At 36.1% G+C, this 17,708-nt stretch overlaps 1 protein-coding gene across 1 annotated transcript; it reads left to right on the forward strand.

Annotated features, from left to right (window-relative positions):
- The first annotated feature begins 3,071 nt into the window (after window positions 1–3,071).
- LOC136200697 (kinesin-like protein KIN-4C) lies at window positions 3,072–13,535 on the forward strand. Its single transcript, XM_065991117.1, has 28 exons — window positions 3,072–3,206; window positions 3,311–3,462; window positions 3,562–3,708; window positions 3,822–3,974; window positions 4,064–4,317; window positions 6,545–6,723; window positions 6,942–7,066; window positions 7,325–7,361; window positions 7,455–7,546; window positions 7,645–7,761; window positions 7,847–7,960; window positions 8,055–8,138; window positions 8,223–8,430; window positions 8,769–8,869; window positions 9,270–9,368; window positions 9,479–9,592; window positions 9,670–9,786; window positions 9,882–9,962; window positions 10,096–10,167; window positions 10,250–10,343; window positions 10,423–10,448; window positions 10,557–10,642; window positions 10,930–11,001; window positions 11,091–11,312; window positions 11,788–11,932; window positions 12,139–12,180; window positions 12,287–12,802; window positions 12,882–13,535. The coding sequence occupies exons 2-28, from the start codon at window positions 3,352–3,354 to the stop codon at window positions 13,293–13,295; spliced, it is 3,822 nt and encodes a 1,273-aa protein (XP_065847189.1). The 5' UTR covers window positions 3,072–3,206; window positions 3,311–3,351; the 3' UTR covers window positions 13,296–13,535.
- Window positions 13,536–17,708: the final 4,173 nt, after the last annotated feature.

The raw sequence follows: 17,708 nt of genomic DNA on the forward strand, positions 1-17,708 counted from the left end.
GGACCCGTCTTTCAGATTTAACTATGACGCCGAACTCGATCAAGTAGGTCTCATTCAAGCCTAAAATCTAACAAACAACATGCAATTGTGTCCGAAACCTAATTCATTCATCTAATCAATTTAATATCTTTAATGGATGAAAATACACCTATTATCCCGAAATTGGTTTTTAGCCTCATTTTACGAAAATAATAAATTTACCGAAATGAACCTAATCTACCCGAATAGAAACATGAGTTTGTCTGTCTGTCCCTATCACCGATCTAACACATGGTGCCCCATCGGTAATAGGGGTCGCCGATCGAAGACTAAGACCCCGATCGGCAACTGCCCTACAAACCCTCTGTTTACGTGTCAGAAACCCAAAACAAGCATGAAAATTTCAAAAAAGAAGTAAACAGATTGCAGATAAAAGGGATAGACTTTTAAAACCCTTCAGAAGTTACCTCTAAAGCGCTTTTCCAGTTTATTGTGTGTGGTAGGCCGATGAACCCGTGATTGAGACTTCTAGCAGTAACTCGTACCTGTGCAACAATGATTTGAAAAGATCAGAAGATAGAATTTCACGTACTTAGACCGAAGTTCACCAATAAATGAGAGATTTTGAACTCCAAAAAGACCAATTCTAGAAGTTTAGTGACTTCAGAATTGATAAATAGCGTAAATAGTTATGATAAATGTGTTTTTCTGCTATAAGGCTTTGAAATGATACTTGATTTGGGTGTTGGAACCTTCAAATGTGGCTGATTTGGTAAAGAATGGTGTAAAACTCTCTTATTTTCACTCAATTTCACTTAGTTTTACTCACTTTCGCTATTTTTCTTATCTTTTTCACTCTTTTTTCTTATCTTTTTGATCCAAAAACTGTCCTCCCCCATCCTGTCAGTTATTTTCCACTTAAGTAGTGGAAAATCGGGCAAAATTGTCAAGAAAACCGATTGTAAACTGCTCAAAAACCGTCAAAGGTCACCGATCGGCGACCAGGGTTCCCGATTGGGGTCCTGGTAGCCGATCGAATACCTACATGGCAGGCATGAACTTTTAAATCTTAGAAAGATTAAATCTGAAAAGATTTTGATAAAAATGAAGTAAAATAAGCTAAAGAATGTAGAAAATGGGGTCCAGGTCTTATCTCATAGCCCACACAACATGATGTGTAAAAGCCCACCTACACAAACTTTTAGCAAGAGTGTAACATAGGCTCATGACTAGGGCTAGAAAAAGTCTGTGCTCACAACTACTGCACCTAGATCTCTTTGGCCCTGTTCAGCCTCTGAGCTTGGGCGAAAGAAGATTCACACTAGTCGTAGTAGATGACTATTCTCGATATACTTGGGTCATCTTGCTCAGTAGCAAGGATGAAACATTCGAGACGTTCTCAAGCCTTTGTAAGAGAATTGAAAATGATAAAGACTTAAAAATCGCTCATATAAGAAATGATAATGGTGGAGATTCAAAAACCAAATGTTTGATGAATTTCGTGAAACTAGAGGCATTGGCCATAATTTTTCTGCTTCTAAAACTCCTCAACAAAATGGGGTAGTTGAAAGGAAGAACATAACTCTAGTCAAAATGGCTAGGACAATGCTGAGCGAAAATAAGCTTCCGAAGTATTTTTGGGGAGAAGCTGTTACCACAACATGCCACATTCTCAATAGGGCTATTGTTAGACCTATACTGAAGAAAACCCCTCATGAACTTTGGAAAGGGCGAAAGCCTAAGATAGGAAGCCTTGTGACAGTTTCAATTTCTCTAGGATGATGGTTTTGAACCGTCGTCTGAAGCAGTTATCGACATAGTGATTACATTCTCATTGTGGGTGTCATGTTAAACTCAAGGTTTGACATGAAAGATATGAGACTTATAGATGTGATTTTGAGCATCTAAATAAAACCTTTACCTAACGATCTTATTTTGATCCAGTCATACTGCGTGGATAAGATACTTGGCCAAAACTCCGATCGACATTAGCCAACATCTGTTTAAAAATAAAGGTGAAGGCATTGACCAAGTGGAATATGCAAGGATCATAAGCAATCTAATGTATCTCATGAGGTGTACAAGGCCAGATATTGCTTTTAGTGTTAGTAGTTTAAATAGATACACGAATAGTCTAGAAGAAGCCCATTGGAAGGCCGTTGTGAGAATACTTAGGTATTTACGGTACAATCATGATTACGAATTGCGCTATACGAGAGAACCTGATGTGTTAGAAGGTTACTCTAATGCGAGTTGTATACCTGACATAAAAGATTCCAAAAGCACGAGTGGATGCGTGTTTACTTTAGTAGGAAGAGCAGTATCCTGGAAATCTTCAAAATAAACGATAATAACCAGATCCATTATGAAGTCTGATCAGTTTGTTGCTTTAGATAAAGCTGGAGAAGAAGTCGAGTGGCTACGAAACGTCTTAGAGGATATTCCTGCATGATCTCAACATGTGCCTACAATATGTATACATTGTGATAATCAAGCAACGATTAATAAAGCACATAATATGATGTATAAAGGTATGCATTGGTACATACATCGTCAACATAACACTGGTAGGCAACTGATCTCAACAAGTGTAATTTTTATTGATTTTGTAAGGTCAAAAGAAAATACGACGGATCCTCTAACCAAAGGATCAAATCGAGATCAAGTTGAAAATGCACCGACAAGAATGTGACTAAAGTCCATTGATATTTAAGACTTTATTAATTAAGTTTTATGTTTATTTACCAAATATATTTTTTAAAAAAATTTAGAAGGTTTAGTGTGATAAAAACAAGAATTCAGGCCTTAAAAATAAAAAATAAGAATGATCAAGAGGGTTCCGGATGTTTCTTTATAAATTTTTATAAAATGAAATATGCCACACAGTAGAAGATTGGGTAAATGGTAATCATTAAAACAAACTCAAACTACAGTGACCACCAATTTTGAAGGCAGATAAGAAATTATTAAATATAGATAATTGAATTTGCTATAAAAACAGAGATAGCCGTTCCATTAATCACATGTAACGCACGTGACTTACCCCCCCCATCGAACATTTGAATTCGGACCTCAAGCGCCTTTTCTCAAATCTAATTTAATAACCCAAACCCCATTTCTCCCATATTTCAAATTATAGCACCCACTTCTTTCCTTCTCGTCTCTCTGTTCCATCCAAATTCAAACTCCCAAACTTTAATTTAATTTTTTTTTTCCATCTCCCTAAGGTATCATTGATTTCTGTTATTGTGGTAGAAATGCTCTTTGCCTTCTCTTTTTTTAATGCATTATTAATGTCATCTTGTTGTGTTCTTATTTGGATCTGTTATAGGGTTGTTTTCCGTTATTCTTTGAAGTTTATTTGAAGCCGAGATGGATAATACAGAGTGTGTGAGAGTCGCTGTAAATATTCGCCCCTTAATTACCTCCGAGCTTATAATCGGCTGTACGGATTGCATCAGCGTTGTCCCGGGGCAGCCTCAGGTATTCGATTGGTAGTTTAGCAATACTTTTTGTTAATTTGAAGCCTTGGATTTAGAAAGTTTTGATTTGTTTTATTTCCATTTTTGTGAAAAATATTAGGTTCATATTGGGTCACATGCATTTACTTACGATTATGTATATGGAAGCTTGGTTTCACCCTCCTCTTCCATATTCGACGACTGCGTTGCTCCGCTAGTTGATGCGCTTTTTCATGGCTATAATGCCACTGTTCTTGCTTATGGCCAGGTTATTTTCTGGTTTTTTTTATATTCAATAATAACAAAAATTGGTATACTATTTTGATTTATATTGTTGGTTTAAATGTGATTGAGCTGAGTGTAAGTTGATTTTACAATTAGACTGGCTCTGGAAAAACCTATACAATGGGAACCAATTACAGTGGTGAAGGAGTCAACAACGGCATAATCCCCAAAGTCATGGAATCCATATTCCAGAGAGTAGAGGGAACGAAGGAGTCAATAGAATTCTTGATAAGAGTTTCGTTTATTGAGGTAAAAGATATTACAAATAATTGTTTTATCTTTAGTAGAGCAAATTGGTTGATTGGCTTAGAATTAGTTTTATGATGTTCAACTGACAGATATTCAAGGAAGAAGTATTTGACTTGCTCGATCAAAATTCTTCAGCATTTTTTAGAGCTGAAGGAGCCAATAATACTAAGCCTGTTGCTCCTACAAGAGCTCCAATCCAAATCAGAGAAACTGTCAATGGAGGAATAACTCTTGCAGGGGTGACTGAGGCTGAAGTAAGAAACAAAGAAGAAATGGCTTCATATCTATCGCGTGGTTCTATGTCTCGAGCCACTGGAAGTACTAATATGAACAGCCAGTCAAGGTATGAATTTCATTAAAAAAAATTCTTAACTGCAATTACTGTACTTTCTGACTAGCATGGAATTGATTGGCATTGTATAATATTCCCAAATTGAGAAATTATATTGAGATGACCCTCTCTGAAACCACTGTTTTTCCTTCTATCTGCAAAACACCGCTCTATTAGCCACTCTTTGAAACCACTGTTTTTCCTTCTATCTGCAAAACACCGCTCTATTAGCCACTCTTTGGCTGATATTTGTTCATTTCCATATAAGGTTTTGCAGAACTGAAAAGCTAGAGGCCAATGATTTTGTACCTCATCATAATTGTTGAGGAGAGTTTCACTTTCAATCTTCTCTTCTGATTCAATCAATTTAGAAGGATTATTGATATAAATAGGATCCTCCAATAATTTGATTACACTAGCATGAGACAGTGATTTACCACTTTCTTTCAAAGAGTTATTCTCATTATTCTCAATATTTCTATTAGCTTTTTTTTCATCATACTTTTTTTTTTTCAAATCTACATAGTAACTAGACATAAACTCTTCAACTCTATTCCTATCACTGTTTTTTGGAGAAAGAGTTTGTACTTCTGAATCACTATCCGAATCCGATAAATCCGAAAAACTACAGTAATTCCTTTCGATAAGAAACTAGAATGAGCCAATTCAAATAACTGAGAATGAGCCAATTCAAATCTAGTGCGATTCAATTGACACCAACTGATAGTAGAAATTATAGTCCTTCTATTAGACAAATGAAAAGAAAAGAACATTTTTGTCTTGTATATATTATGTTGATTAGCATTTAAGCTAAACATTTGTTAGTCTTTGACGAGCTGATTTTTGTACCCCCATCTGTCTTCTGGGGCTCCCCTTTTTTGCCGGGATCTTGGGTACTTACACCCATCAGCCCGAGTAAGATAGTTCAATCACATCACGTTATTTGATAAGCAATAAGCCCTTTTTTTTCTGGTAGCACGAATGTGCGCTTCTTTCCTTGCAGGATGCATTGTTCTAACACTTCTCAAAAGGTTGTTTAGCACTCTATGGTGCTTTTTAATTTCATTTTGCAGTTGCTCCATTTCGGCAAAAATTGCGGAAAGCCTCAAAACGTTGTTTAGCACTCTATGGTGCTTTTTAATTTCATTTTGCAGTTGCTCCATTTGGGCAAAAATTGCGGAAAGCCTGTTTGCAGCATCCATAGCCGTACGTGCTAGTACTAAATTTCTTTTATTTTTGAAGTGGAGACACTTACCGAGCCTCTATTTATAGTGTATAGTATAGCCATGCGGCACGAATTTGATGAAAAACTAACTCGTTTGCAGCAGTTGAATCATGCCTGTTTGATGAACAAACTTGCTGCCCGTGTGAACAAAACAACATGCTATCTATATGTGTTGATCCGTTAAATGAAGGTAAGGATAGCATGTTTGTTTGTTCACACAGGCAGCAGGATTGGGGGCTTCGCAAGGTAGTTAGTTTGTTCATCAAAAACAGGCATGATTCAACTGCTGCAAACGAGTTAGTTTTTCATCAAATTCGTGCCGCATGGCTATACTAAATAGAGGCTCGATAAGTGTCTTCACTTCAAAAATAAAAGAAATTTAGTACTAGCACGTACGGCTATGGATGCTGCAAACAGGCCTTCCGCAATTTTTGCCCAAATAGAGCAACTGCAAAATGAAATTAAAAAGCACCGTAGAGTGCTAAACAACCTTTTGAGAAGGTTAGAACAATGGATCCTGCAAGGAAAGAAGCGCGCATTCGCGCTACCAGAGAGCGCATAGAGGGTTTGTCAAACAAAAAAGAGTCGACGGACTCTTCTATTCTAGTCTCCCCGGCGAACGGGGATGACAGCATGCACAAGTAGGTATTCCTGCTCCGCCTGCAGCGCTTGCTGCCTCTGTGACAAACCCTCCATGCGTTCTCTGGTAGCGCGAATGCCCGCTTCTTTCCTTGCAGGATCCATTGTTCTAACACTTCTCAAAAGGTTGTTTAGCACTCTATGGTGCTTTTTAATTTCATTTTGCAGTTGCTCCATTTCGGCAAAAGTTGCGGAAAGTCTGTTTGTAGCATCTATAGCCATACGTGCTAGTACTAAATTTCTTTTATTTTTGAAGTGAAGACACTTATCGAGCCTCTATTTATAGAGTGTATAGTATAGCCATGCGTCACGAATACTATTATATATTTCTCATTCCCTGCTTTTATAGTATTAAATTTTATGGTTGCTTTACAGTCGGTCCCATGCTATTTTTACAATCACTATGGAGCAAAAGAAAATTGCCAATTCTTCTAAGGAACTAAATAATGATGATATTGGTGATGATATCCTATGTGCAAAACTACATTTAGTAGACCTTGCTGGTTCTGAGCGTGCAAAGCGAACAGGTGCAGATGGCATGCGCCTCAAAGAAGGTAAATCTAATATTAATTATAAAAAAATTATTATGGGCAGTAATTTTTTTTTTCTTTTTGGTTCTTATTGGTTCTGGCTGCATTATTATATATTGGGAATTAAGAAATTTATGTTTTTTTTGTTTTTCATTTGGTTGAAGCAATCATTGGAAACATTTAAGTAATAGTTTAATTATTTTGCTGCTTGCCATAATGTGATTTCACAATTACTTGTTTAGGCATTCATATCAATAAGGGCTTGCTAGCTCTTGGTAATGTGATAAGTGCTTTGGGAGATGAAAAGAAGCGTAAAGAAGGGGGCCATGTTCCATACCGTGATAGCAAGTTGACTCGCTTGTTACAGGTACCTAAGTTACTTACAATTGTTTTAAAGGTGAAATCTTATGTACAATTAGTTCTTACAAACTTTGACATCTGAGGCTTAGTTAATGAAAGAAGTAATGTAGGAAGATGACCTAGATTTCTCTCACACAAGTAAATGTTAAATGAAGAACTAGGGTTTAACGAAGCAAATAAGTTAATGTAAAGTTATTTTAACACTGCAAATTGTCTTGTTGCTTGTTCAAATGCTTTTTTCTCACAATTGTTCAAATTTTGATAGGATTCTTTGGGAGGAAACAGTAAAACGGTGATGATTGGTATGCCATTTATTTAAATTTGCCAGTTGAGAATTCTAAAGACTTTTGCAGATGTTTTAAAATCTTGTTTTCTTGTTTGTTTTGTTGTCATAGCTTGTGTTAGTCCTGCTGACACTAATGCTGAAGAAACTCTAAACACATTGAAATATGCAAATCGTGCCCGCAACATTCAGAATAAGGCAGTAGTAAGTTTGCTTGTTTAGCAGTTTTCCTGTTTATTGCTTCCAGTTTCCACTTGTTCTTTCTGTGATGATCTCAAACTTCACTGCTTGATGATGTAAAGGTAAATCGAGATCCAATGGCAGCTCAAACTCAAAGAATGAGGAGCCAAATTGAGCAATTGCAAGCTGAATTATTGTTTTACCGAGGCGATGCAAGTGCCCCATTTGATGAACTCCAGGTATGTTTACTTAAAGAATTTGTCAAATGTGCATTTCATTTCTATTGGTCGAATACCCAGCTGATTTATAATTTTTTCTCTCCAGATTCTCAAACATAAAGTATCTTTGCTCGAAGCAAGTAATGCAGATTTGCAGCGGGAACTTCAGGAGCGACGAGTCACTTGTGAACACTTGACACAAACCGCTGTTAATGCTCAGGTTACATTTTCTGTTTGTTTGTTTCAATATTTTGAATATTATTCCAGAGTTCTTGTAAAAATTGGCCAAGTCTGAGTTTCATCAAATATTTCAGGTTGAAAAGGACAAATTACTGATGAAAATTGAAGCAGCTCGTAATGGTGAAACTTGGGACGAGATTGACTCTAGTTCCAACAAGGTAAGAATACAGTGACTATCTGCCCTTGTATTAAAGCAACTTTTATAGAAACATTAACTGACTCAAAGTTCTAAAACATGTCAGGCTTTTGATTTATTAAAAAACTATGTTTCAAAAATTCAAGAATTAGAAGGAGAGTTGCTGCGGTTGAAAAATTTGCCGAACTCGAAGCGTAGTAGGTTTGTTGATTGTATTGTATCAGATGACGGATTGTTACACTCAAAAATTGAATCATTTCCATCCTTAAATGAGCTTTCATCCAATCCTGATTCCAAAGTTGTGGACATTTTAGGTAAGATACTTGAAGCTTTAATTAATTAGCTAGAGCATTTGTAATTTGATGGTTTCTTGCTTGTTAAAGCGCAATTTTCTTTCTATTCTGTTCATGCAAGCAAAACAATGCTTCTTATATCTTGTGCTTTTTGTTTGTTGGCTGTCTCATGCTCATTTCATATATATTTATTTTGTTTGTTTCTTATATTGGATTAGTGCTTTCATATCCGTAAAAATTATGCATTTCTATTTATTGGTTAGGGTAGTTAGAAATTTCAACCCTATTATGCTTTTTCTGACATATTTTAAATTTCTGATCATGTTATTAAACAATAAAATCTTATGTGTGATTTACAGAAGAGGTTGATGATGAGGAGAAAGAGCTTGAACATTCTTCTCTTCAAGAAAGATTGGATATGGAGCTGAAAGAATTGGATAGAAAACTTGAACAAAAAGAGGTGAACGGAACACGAGTCCTAATATCCTAGTCATGTGCATATTTTTACTATAGTATCGTAATGTTGTGTAACTTAACTCACATGATTGGATTTATTGGAATATATTATTTACTGCTAGATTGCTGTAGGTAAGTTAAACAGTATCGAACTGTTAAAACATATTTACGGCCAGATAGTTGTAGTTAACTGTTATTATTTTATAACCAGTATAAGACTCAGAACAAAAAAGATGACAAAAGTTTTAATCACAGTCTCATGATTGATTTGCAACTTTTCTGAACTTCTCAGGTGTCACTTGTCCATTGTGAAAATGACCTTGTTTCTCACAACTTTTTTCTTTCTTTTGGTTCTCCAATGTATAGCTTACTGTTCTTTCTTTCCTATTTTTAATCTGTTCAAGGCTGAAATGAAGCGGTTTGCAAATGGTGATACGTCAGTTCTTAAACAGCATTATGAGAAGAAAGTTCATGAGTTGGAACAAGAAAAGAGATCTTTGCAGGTTTTTGTCAATTACAATATCTGTGCTTGGTTTGAATGCCATCATTACTATATATTGATGCTTGTTCTTTTCGTGTCATATCATTGTCTGTTTCTGTTATCAAATTGCAGAAAGAAATTGAGGAATTGAGATATAACCTTGCAAATATCTCATCTAATTCTGAGGATGGTGCTCAGAAGTTGAAGGAGGACTACCTTAAAAAGTTGACTCTCCTTGAGACACAGGTGAACTCTGGAATGGTGGCCTTTTTCTTGTTTCTTTTAAATAGCAACTGCTCTGAAATTAATATTCTGCATTGCAGGTTGCAGAGTTAAAGAAGAAACAAGATGCTCAAGCACAAATTTTGAGACAAAAACAAAAAAGTGATGAAGCAGCAAAGCGACTTCATGAGGAGATTCAGAGAATTAAAACTCATAAGGTGCTTTGTTGTTCTGTAACGACAAAGATAACAGGATACTAAATATTGAATTATTATTTTTCATCTTATTTCCAATGGAATTGCATGCCAATTAGGTTCAACTGCAACAAAAAATCAAACAAGAGTCTGAGCAGTTTAGATTATGGAAGGCATCACGTGAGAAAGAAGTTCTTCAGGTACATCAAAGAAAAGTACTTCATGAGTTTCTAGGGACTACATTGTATATAGGGGTTGAGCAAAAAACCTGTTTGTCTTATTATAGTTGTAAAAAGAGTCATGACACTCTTCTATTTTTCTTAAAAATGTCAGCTGAAGAAAGAAGGAAGAAGGAACGAGTATGAGATGCACAAGCTTTTAGCTTTAAATCAGAGGCAGAAGATGGTAGCTTGATGTGCAGTGCAGTATTTAATTCCTGCTAGTTCTAGATATCTTGCTCAGCTTACTTTCTACGTTTTCATTTTAGGTTCTCCAAAGAAAGACAGAAGAAGCAGCTATGGCCACTAAAAGGCTTAAGGAACTTCTGGAATCTCGAAAGGTTTCCTCCCGTGAAACTACGAGTAAGAAATAATTTCTGCTTCCCTTATTTCATATGTTCACAAATTCTATTAATTGCTGATTTTTATTTGATCTGTGTAGGTGCTGGTAATGGTCCTGGAATTCAGGTACTTCTAATAGTGACATGAACTGTGCATTTTGCATTTATTGAGGTTTATTTTTCAGAGTGCTGTTGCAATTTGTTTTTCTTAATGTCACATACTTCCTTCATGAAGGCTCTGATGCAAGCCATTGAGCATGAGATTGAAGTGACTCTGCGAGTACATGAAGTACGGTCTGAGTATGAAGGCCAAATTGAAGAGTGAGTCTCATCATATAGAATTATTTCAAAGGACTAGTGGGTATTAGTTTATTTGATTTGTGTTGAAAGATATACATTTTGACATGGGAGATATTTAAAAGAAATTTTTTTTGCCTCTATGACTATGTGACTGTCCATTCATATAACTTCTGAATGCAGTCTTGTTCAAATTTAAATGCTTCAGTCTCTTTTTGCATGTGTATCACAAAATCAAGGTCATCTTGTTGAACTCTATTTATTACATGTTGCTGCAAAATCCGGCTGAAATATTTTTTCTTGTTATTTAGGCGGGCTAGAATGGCCAAAGAGGTAGCAAAATTGAAGGAAGAAGCAGAGGTTGTTAAACAAAATAACTTAAGGTGAAGGTTTATTTTTGTGTTGTATTTATGTCAATAATAGCGACACCTGTTAATGATTGGATATGTTGCTTAAATGATATCAAATGCAGTGATTCTTCAATGTCTCCTGGTGCGAGGAATTCCAGAATTTTTGCACTTGAAAATATGCTTGCGACTTCCTCTAGCACTCTGGTTTCTATGGCATCACAATTGTCAGAAGCAGAAGAGCGTGAGCGGGGATTCAGTGGTAGGGGCCGCTGGAATCAAGTTCGTTCTCTAGCAGAGGCTAAAAATGTTATGAATTATCTGTTCAACTTAGCATCCTCCGCCAGGTATATAAAAAGGCTTTCTGTTTTCAAGTATCATTCACGTCAGACTTAAATTTCATGTTATTTATCATAAATTCATAAAGTAAAATTGTAGTTTGTGATTTCTAGAAATAATAATTGATAAAATTTTCTATTATTCTTCGTTTATTTTTTATGTTTTATATTGTTGAAAAATAGAGGGCGAGCCTTGGCGCAACGGTAAAACGTTGTTGCCGTGTGACCAGAGGTCACGGGTTCGAGTCTTAGGAGTGGCCTCTTGCCAATTAAATTGGCAAGGGAAGGCTTGCCCCCAATACACCCTTGTGGTGGGACCCCTCCCCGGACCCTCGCTCAGCGGGGACGCGTAATGCGACCGGGCCGCCCTTTTTTATATTGTTGAAAAATAAGAATGATAAGTTGTTAGTTTATTATGCTTTTCAGAATGATCTTTGATATTACTTCGGATGAATTAGGCTGAGTCTGTTTTTGATTTTTGAAGGTGTCAATTGCGGGATAAAGAAGTTGACAGTAGGGAAAAGGATAGTGAAATTAGAGATTTAAAGGAGAAGATAGTGAAACTTAGTACTTTGGCAAGGCATCTCGAAAAGCATAAGGCAGAACTCATTCATCAAGTGAATTCACAGGTTAATTTCATATTTTTATTACTTGGTGATAATGCAAGACCAACTTAATGGGCTGCCATGATGTAGTTAAAAGGAAAATTTTGATTACAAAAATAAAATCAGAAGAGAGATGAATGTTTTAGAGTTGAGAGAATCTAGATGCTAGAGATGAAGAGAATTAATACATTATAGAGTTTAGCTGATCGGACATTATATTTTGATGACAGAATTTGGCTAACGCAGCACACAAGTATAAATTGCGAAAGCTGGTAAAAATACTTGGCGATTTGAAGACTCAACTTTTGTATAACCTTTCTCTTGTCAATTTTTAATTTTGTTGATGCATGTGTTACTCTTTTTTCATTTCTTAATTAGGGATACCGAAACTCTATTATGTTGATGGAGGATATGGATACATCCGAATCTGGATCTGAATATTCCGATGACGATTGGGTACAATCGGACGTGGATATGGCAGATGATGAATCAGCACGACCAAAGAAACGAGCATATAAGAAACGAACATCCAGAGAATCAGAAAGCTCCAAATTGAATACTTGTGGTGAGGGAGAAGAAGTTAAAGTTGAATCTGAAGTATGTTGTACATGCAGCAGATATTCTTTATGCAAGACATCCAAGTGCCAATGCCGAAATGCTAAGGGCATTTGCGGACCTTCTTGTGGATGTATACCAAGCAAATGCTCCAACAGAGAAGATGCTAAATTCAAGTCAGAAACTGGTTCAGGTTCTGATGAAAAAGAGAGAAATGATGATCTTGCATCTCATGGTGCAATGTTGCTGCAGAATGCGCTTATTGAAAAGGATTGTGAGACAAATAACAGCGGGGGAATGAAAAGGAGGAAACCTTTGTCAGACATAGGCAATACAGTGGTATGCTCTTTTTTATAATTACATGTATGTTTTTGACTGTCTGTTTTACTACTGACCTTGAATCTTAAAAAATGTACAGGCTAAATCAAATGCAGAAAAGCCTAACCGGCGAAAGAAGTGGGGCACGATTCAGCTAGTTCCGGTTGCTGCACCAGAAGCCCCGCAACAGGCAAACAAAAGTATTGGTGAGGCAGAGGTAGAGGCAGAGGCAGGGCATGTAAAGTTAACTAGGTCTATGCAATCAGTTGCTGCATCATCTAAGTCATCTATGAGTAGAAAGGCAGACAAAAATGGTCCAAGTTGTGAAGATGTGCCTTTGAAGCTGCCAAGAGCTATGCTATCAGCCACATCAAATAGCAGTGCATTGTTGAGAGAGAGAAATGCTGATAAATCCAATGAAGTAATTAATAAGGAAGCCAGTGTACATCATCCTTCAAGAAGTCCTGTCCAGCCGCCAAGAACTTCCGAGGAGAAAGAGAATTATGGCCGCTAACTAGATTAGAAAAGGCTTGAGTGCATTTCTTGTGCAGGAAAATTTTCTTTCTAGAAATCCATCCTAGTAAGAGAAGTAACTGTAACTTTTTTAGATTAGTTTCTCGTGGTAATTGTTGTTTTTGTGGGTTAATATATTTTTATGCTACTGCATGTTCACTTGTCCCATTCAAACCCGGCTCCGGGTTGAAAACATGATACTCTCTGTCATTTTATATTACTAATGCATTTTTAGCAATATTCTTTCAAATTTGCTCTTATGATTAAAATTGCTCCGGATTGAAAACATGAGAATTTTTTTTAAAACACTGCAAAAAGATACTCCGTCTTTTAATACATGTTTTAATTTTCTCAAATTTTTCATTTTTATGTCATTTTGTATTATTAACGCACTTTTAGCAACATTTTTTCAAATCTGCTCTTATTTATGATAAGAGAAAGAAGTTTAGTATTAAATGCAAACAATCCTAGTTAACTTTTTTTTTATTCATATTTGTTAACTTATTTTTTTTGTTCTCCTTCTCTAAATACCAGCGCTTTCAATCTCAGTCTCTCGTCGCTTCTCCATCTTGATGCAGAGATGGATTGAGAGAAAGAAAAGTGTTGACTTTGATCAGTTTTCAGATTTTTGATTGAAAAACCTATTCCTTACCAATCATAAAAGGGTTTAAATAAAACCCTTGGAAGGATACATAAAAGTTCTGACAATAAATAAGCTAAAAATTAAAACTTAGGGTACAAAAGAAATATGAAAAATAGCGAACTTGTAAATAGAGAAGATAAAAAGTATAAGGGAATCAAAGTTGCCCCCCTTCATTAAATACCCATCAAACAAATAGTAATCATTCTCACCTCCTTAGTCAGAACAACATGGATCTTCCTTATAGTCTTCCCTTACATGTTCAAATATGACCACTTCAAGTGCTATTGTCTTTAGTAAAGCCACCATCCTACTCAAACCATCCCTACCCGATTTTGTTGTCAAGACTTGTGAATAAGCTTGTATAGGAATTTATCCACAAAGGTAGATCACCTAGCATGCATGGCACTCTGAAATTTCTTTTTAACTCACCAAATATTTCAAAGCTTGATGATCCGTATATAATATGAACTTTTTCCCAATAAGGTAATGCTCCCAAGTCTTCAACGCTTTCATTATCACATAGAACTCCTTGTTGTAGGTGGACCATTTTTTCCTTGAATTACACAACTTCGCACGAAAATAAGCAGTTGGTGTATTCTCTTGCATCAAAACACCCCCGACCTTAATGTTGGTCCCATGTAATGTGAGAATTAGTTCCAGGGGGGTTAAGGAACTATTTAAAATTTTTCTCATTTACAGCTGACTTTCTTTTTATACTTAAGATTTTCCACTTAGTTGTTTAGCATAGTGATGCTGAGTAAAGTCAGAGACAACTTTAGTTGATCTAAGACTAAGGTTGCTTCTAACGTTGAGTTAGGAAATAACACTGGAGTCTATTCCTGAACTCAGTACTCAAAACACACAACTCAATATATATCAGTTTTAGCGCTTTACTAGGCACAGTACAAAGCAAGCATATAAGGAGTTAAGAGTTAGAAAATGTTACTCAGTAGATTTATCCTGGTTCGGCCTCCTGCCTACATCCAGTCCCCGAAATCCTTTCGAGCTTTAATCCACTACTGAGCTCTTTTAGGTAGAGCACAAACCTCTTACAATAGTTAGTGAGTATACAGAGTACCTTCCTCTATATCCTATACCCAGTACTATTCTACCACTGAGTGTTATAACCGAGCAACTCAGTATCTCCTTACAATCTTTAGAAATGATAAAGATGTTGTTCTAAATAAACATAACACTTTAGATGATTTACAATCTAGTCTTTTACACAAAATAAGAGTGAGTGTAAGATTTCTTTGCTTTGCTTTGGCACAGAACTTCAGATAACAATTTGGTCAGCGTTTCGACTTAATGAAGATCTGCATCGAATGAAGCAAATGAGAGGCCTATTTATAGTGACATCTGAGGCTCCAGTTATTTCGAAATTCAAAATAACCGTTGGAGGGAAACGGCTTCGCTGTCGCTTTCGCTCCTCAGTGCTCAATGCCTTTGGCCAATAAGAACGTTGCCTTTTCTGTCTTGATCAGGTATAAGGTACTTTTGGTCCGTAAGCGTCAGGTTGTCTCTCCATTTATGGTAAGGTCTTCTAGACAGCTTTCTGCGGCATCTGATCTTTTCCCAAAATGGATTAGCTTTGTCTCCAAGTTGTTTAGGTCAACTACTGACTTGCCTTCTATCCGTTCGACTCAACAGTTTCATCGTGAAGCAATTAGCAAGGTTTCTAGTGTTGGGGTTTAGTGTCCTATAGACAATTGTTCCAGGATATAAACCTACTGTAAATGAATTGTTCTTTATGTCATTTGTTTTAATAAGATATGGTTTCATAACTATATAAAGGCAACTACTTTTAAAGAACTAAATAAGTCTAAATAAAAGGAAATCCCTAAGTTTATTTAAAGTGATTATAAAGTGTTCATACAAGCATGAAGTGAGACAAACCATTATAATAAACTAATAAACTTAAAACCAGCCCAAGTCAAGTGATATGTTTTGAATAGGGATTGACATAACGCTGTTAAGACTTGCATGTAACAATGTTTTCTGTCGAGACAAAGAGCTGATCTCACAAGCTTCAGATATGTAGATATCTGGAGAGTTACATGGATCCAATGAAAGGGTTCATTAGGATTGGGAGCCCGACTTGAGATAACAGGATGGGTAGATTTATCCTTGTCACCTGTTCACGCATTGGTATTAATAGGTATAAGTAATTCTCAGACTCAAAGGAATGTTAATTAGTGATTCTGGATTATGGAATGTGATGCTTTGATCATGTTCTAACACGATCCATAACAGGGATGACTCTGGGGTGTGTTCGGCAGACATTGGGTATCACAAAAAGTAATTGCAGGGTAGTTAACATTGGATTGAGCATTTGTCACTCCTGATAAATGGGAGATGCGTCCAAGGATCGCTTGTGGAAGACTTGACTCTAAATCCTTGCAAGGTGATAACTTAAGACTTGAAATGGAGCTTTCACTTAACCTATCTATTCGGAGTTAACTCAGCCTGTACAAGTAAAACGAACGTCTCACTATATGTGACTTGACATAATCCATAGTCATAAGATTCTGTTCAAGGATGTAGTTGATAAAGGATCGAATTATACTGTAACTAATACGAAAAGGTCAACGACGGAATCAACCTGTCTTCTTATAGCTTTGGGGGAATGTTTCGGATCTGCCAATCACAGTTCGCGCACTCATTACGTTATACAAAGATTGAATGTAATTTTGAGAAATTAATTTAATGGTTGTATACGGCTAGATGCAATAAGAACCTAATGGGTCACACATAAGACTTGGAACCCAAAAGAGAAACAAATGTTAATTAATTGATGGAAGTCCAACTGAGTCCACTAAGGCCCATTTTATGGGGGGGGGGGGCGATTTTTATGTGTTATGACATATAAGGAATTAATTTAATTTCAAAACAATTATAATTAGATTATGATTATGGATTAAATTAATTATAGGATAAATAAGTTAGAAGGTTTATTGAGATTAAATTGCTTCTAATTATTATCCTATTTAATAAGTTATTATCTTTATATTCAGATATAGTTATAGATAATAATAATAAGAGTATTATTCTGAATATAACTCTTATTCAATAACCTAATTCTATCTAACTAGGGTTTAGATATAAGAGGCTATATAAACCCCCTCCTATTGTGAATTTCGGCCTAGCTATACTTTCCCGGAGAGTGCAAATTTTGACCCCCAACCGTTGTGGATCGATTGTCACCGCTTGCTTCCGAATCAATTTATTTTCATCTCTTTCTTTTATTCTTTGATCTTGTGTTGATTAATTAGAGGCAATCTATCTTGATTGCTATCACTTGGTTGAGTTCTAATATCGTTTGATTTTTGTTTTTGTTTTGTAATTGGTTGTATCCCTTGGCGGGAAACCAAACCAGGCATGTAATTCAGGGTAACCGAATGTGAAAGTGTCGCCATCCTTGCGAAAACTGAGACGAACACAACGCTTGTTCACGAAGCGCACTATACAGAGAAATTCAAGAATCCAATCTCCAATTAATGGAAATCTCATGTAGGAAAATTTAGACCAGCCTAAATTTCTCAAGTAGCGATCCATATCGTCGCTTACTCCGAGTTCATCGTTCAAGAACTCATCCATGTACAGCATGCCTACGAACATAGCATAACGGAATTGATAATATCGCCGTCCTTCATCATGGTTGTAAATGGGAAATGTTGCACCGTAGCGTTCTGATAAGTCAGGACGCTTATTTCATGCAGCAGCGATCTTCTTGGAAGATTTGTGCTTAGTAGTCATAGATTTGATTAAGAA

Source organism: Euphorbia lathyris, chromosome 7, assembly GCF_963576675.1.
Source record: "Euphorbia lathyris chromosome 7, ddEupLath1.1, whole genome shotgun sequence".
NCBI classification, from domain to species: domain Eukaryota; kingdom Viridiplantae; phylum Streptophyta; class Magnoliopsida; order Malpighiales; family Euphorbiaceae; genus Euphorbia; species Euphorbia lathyris.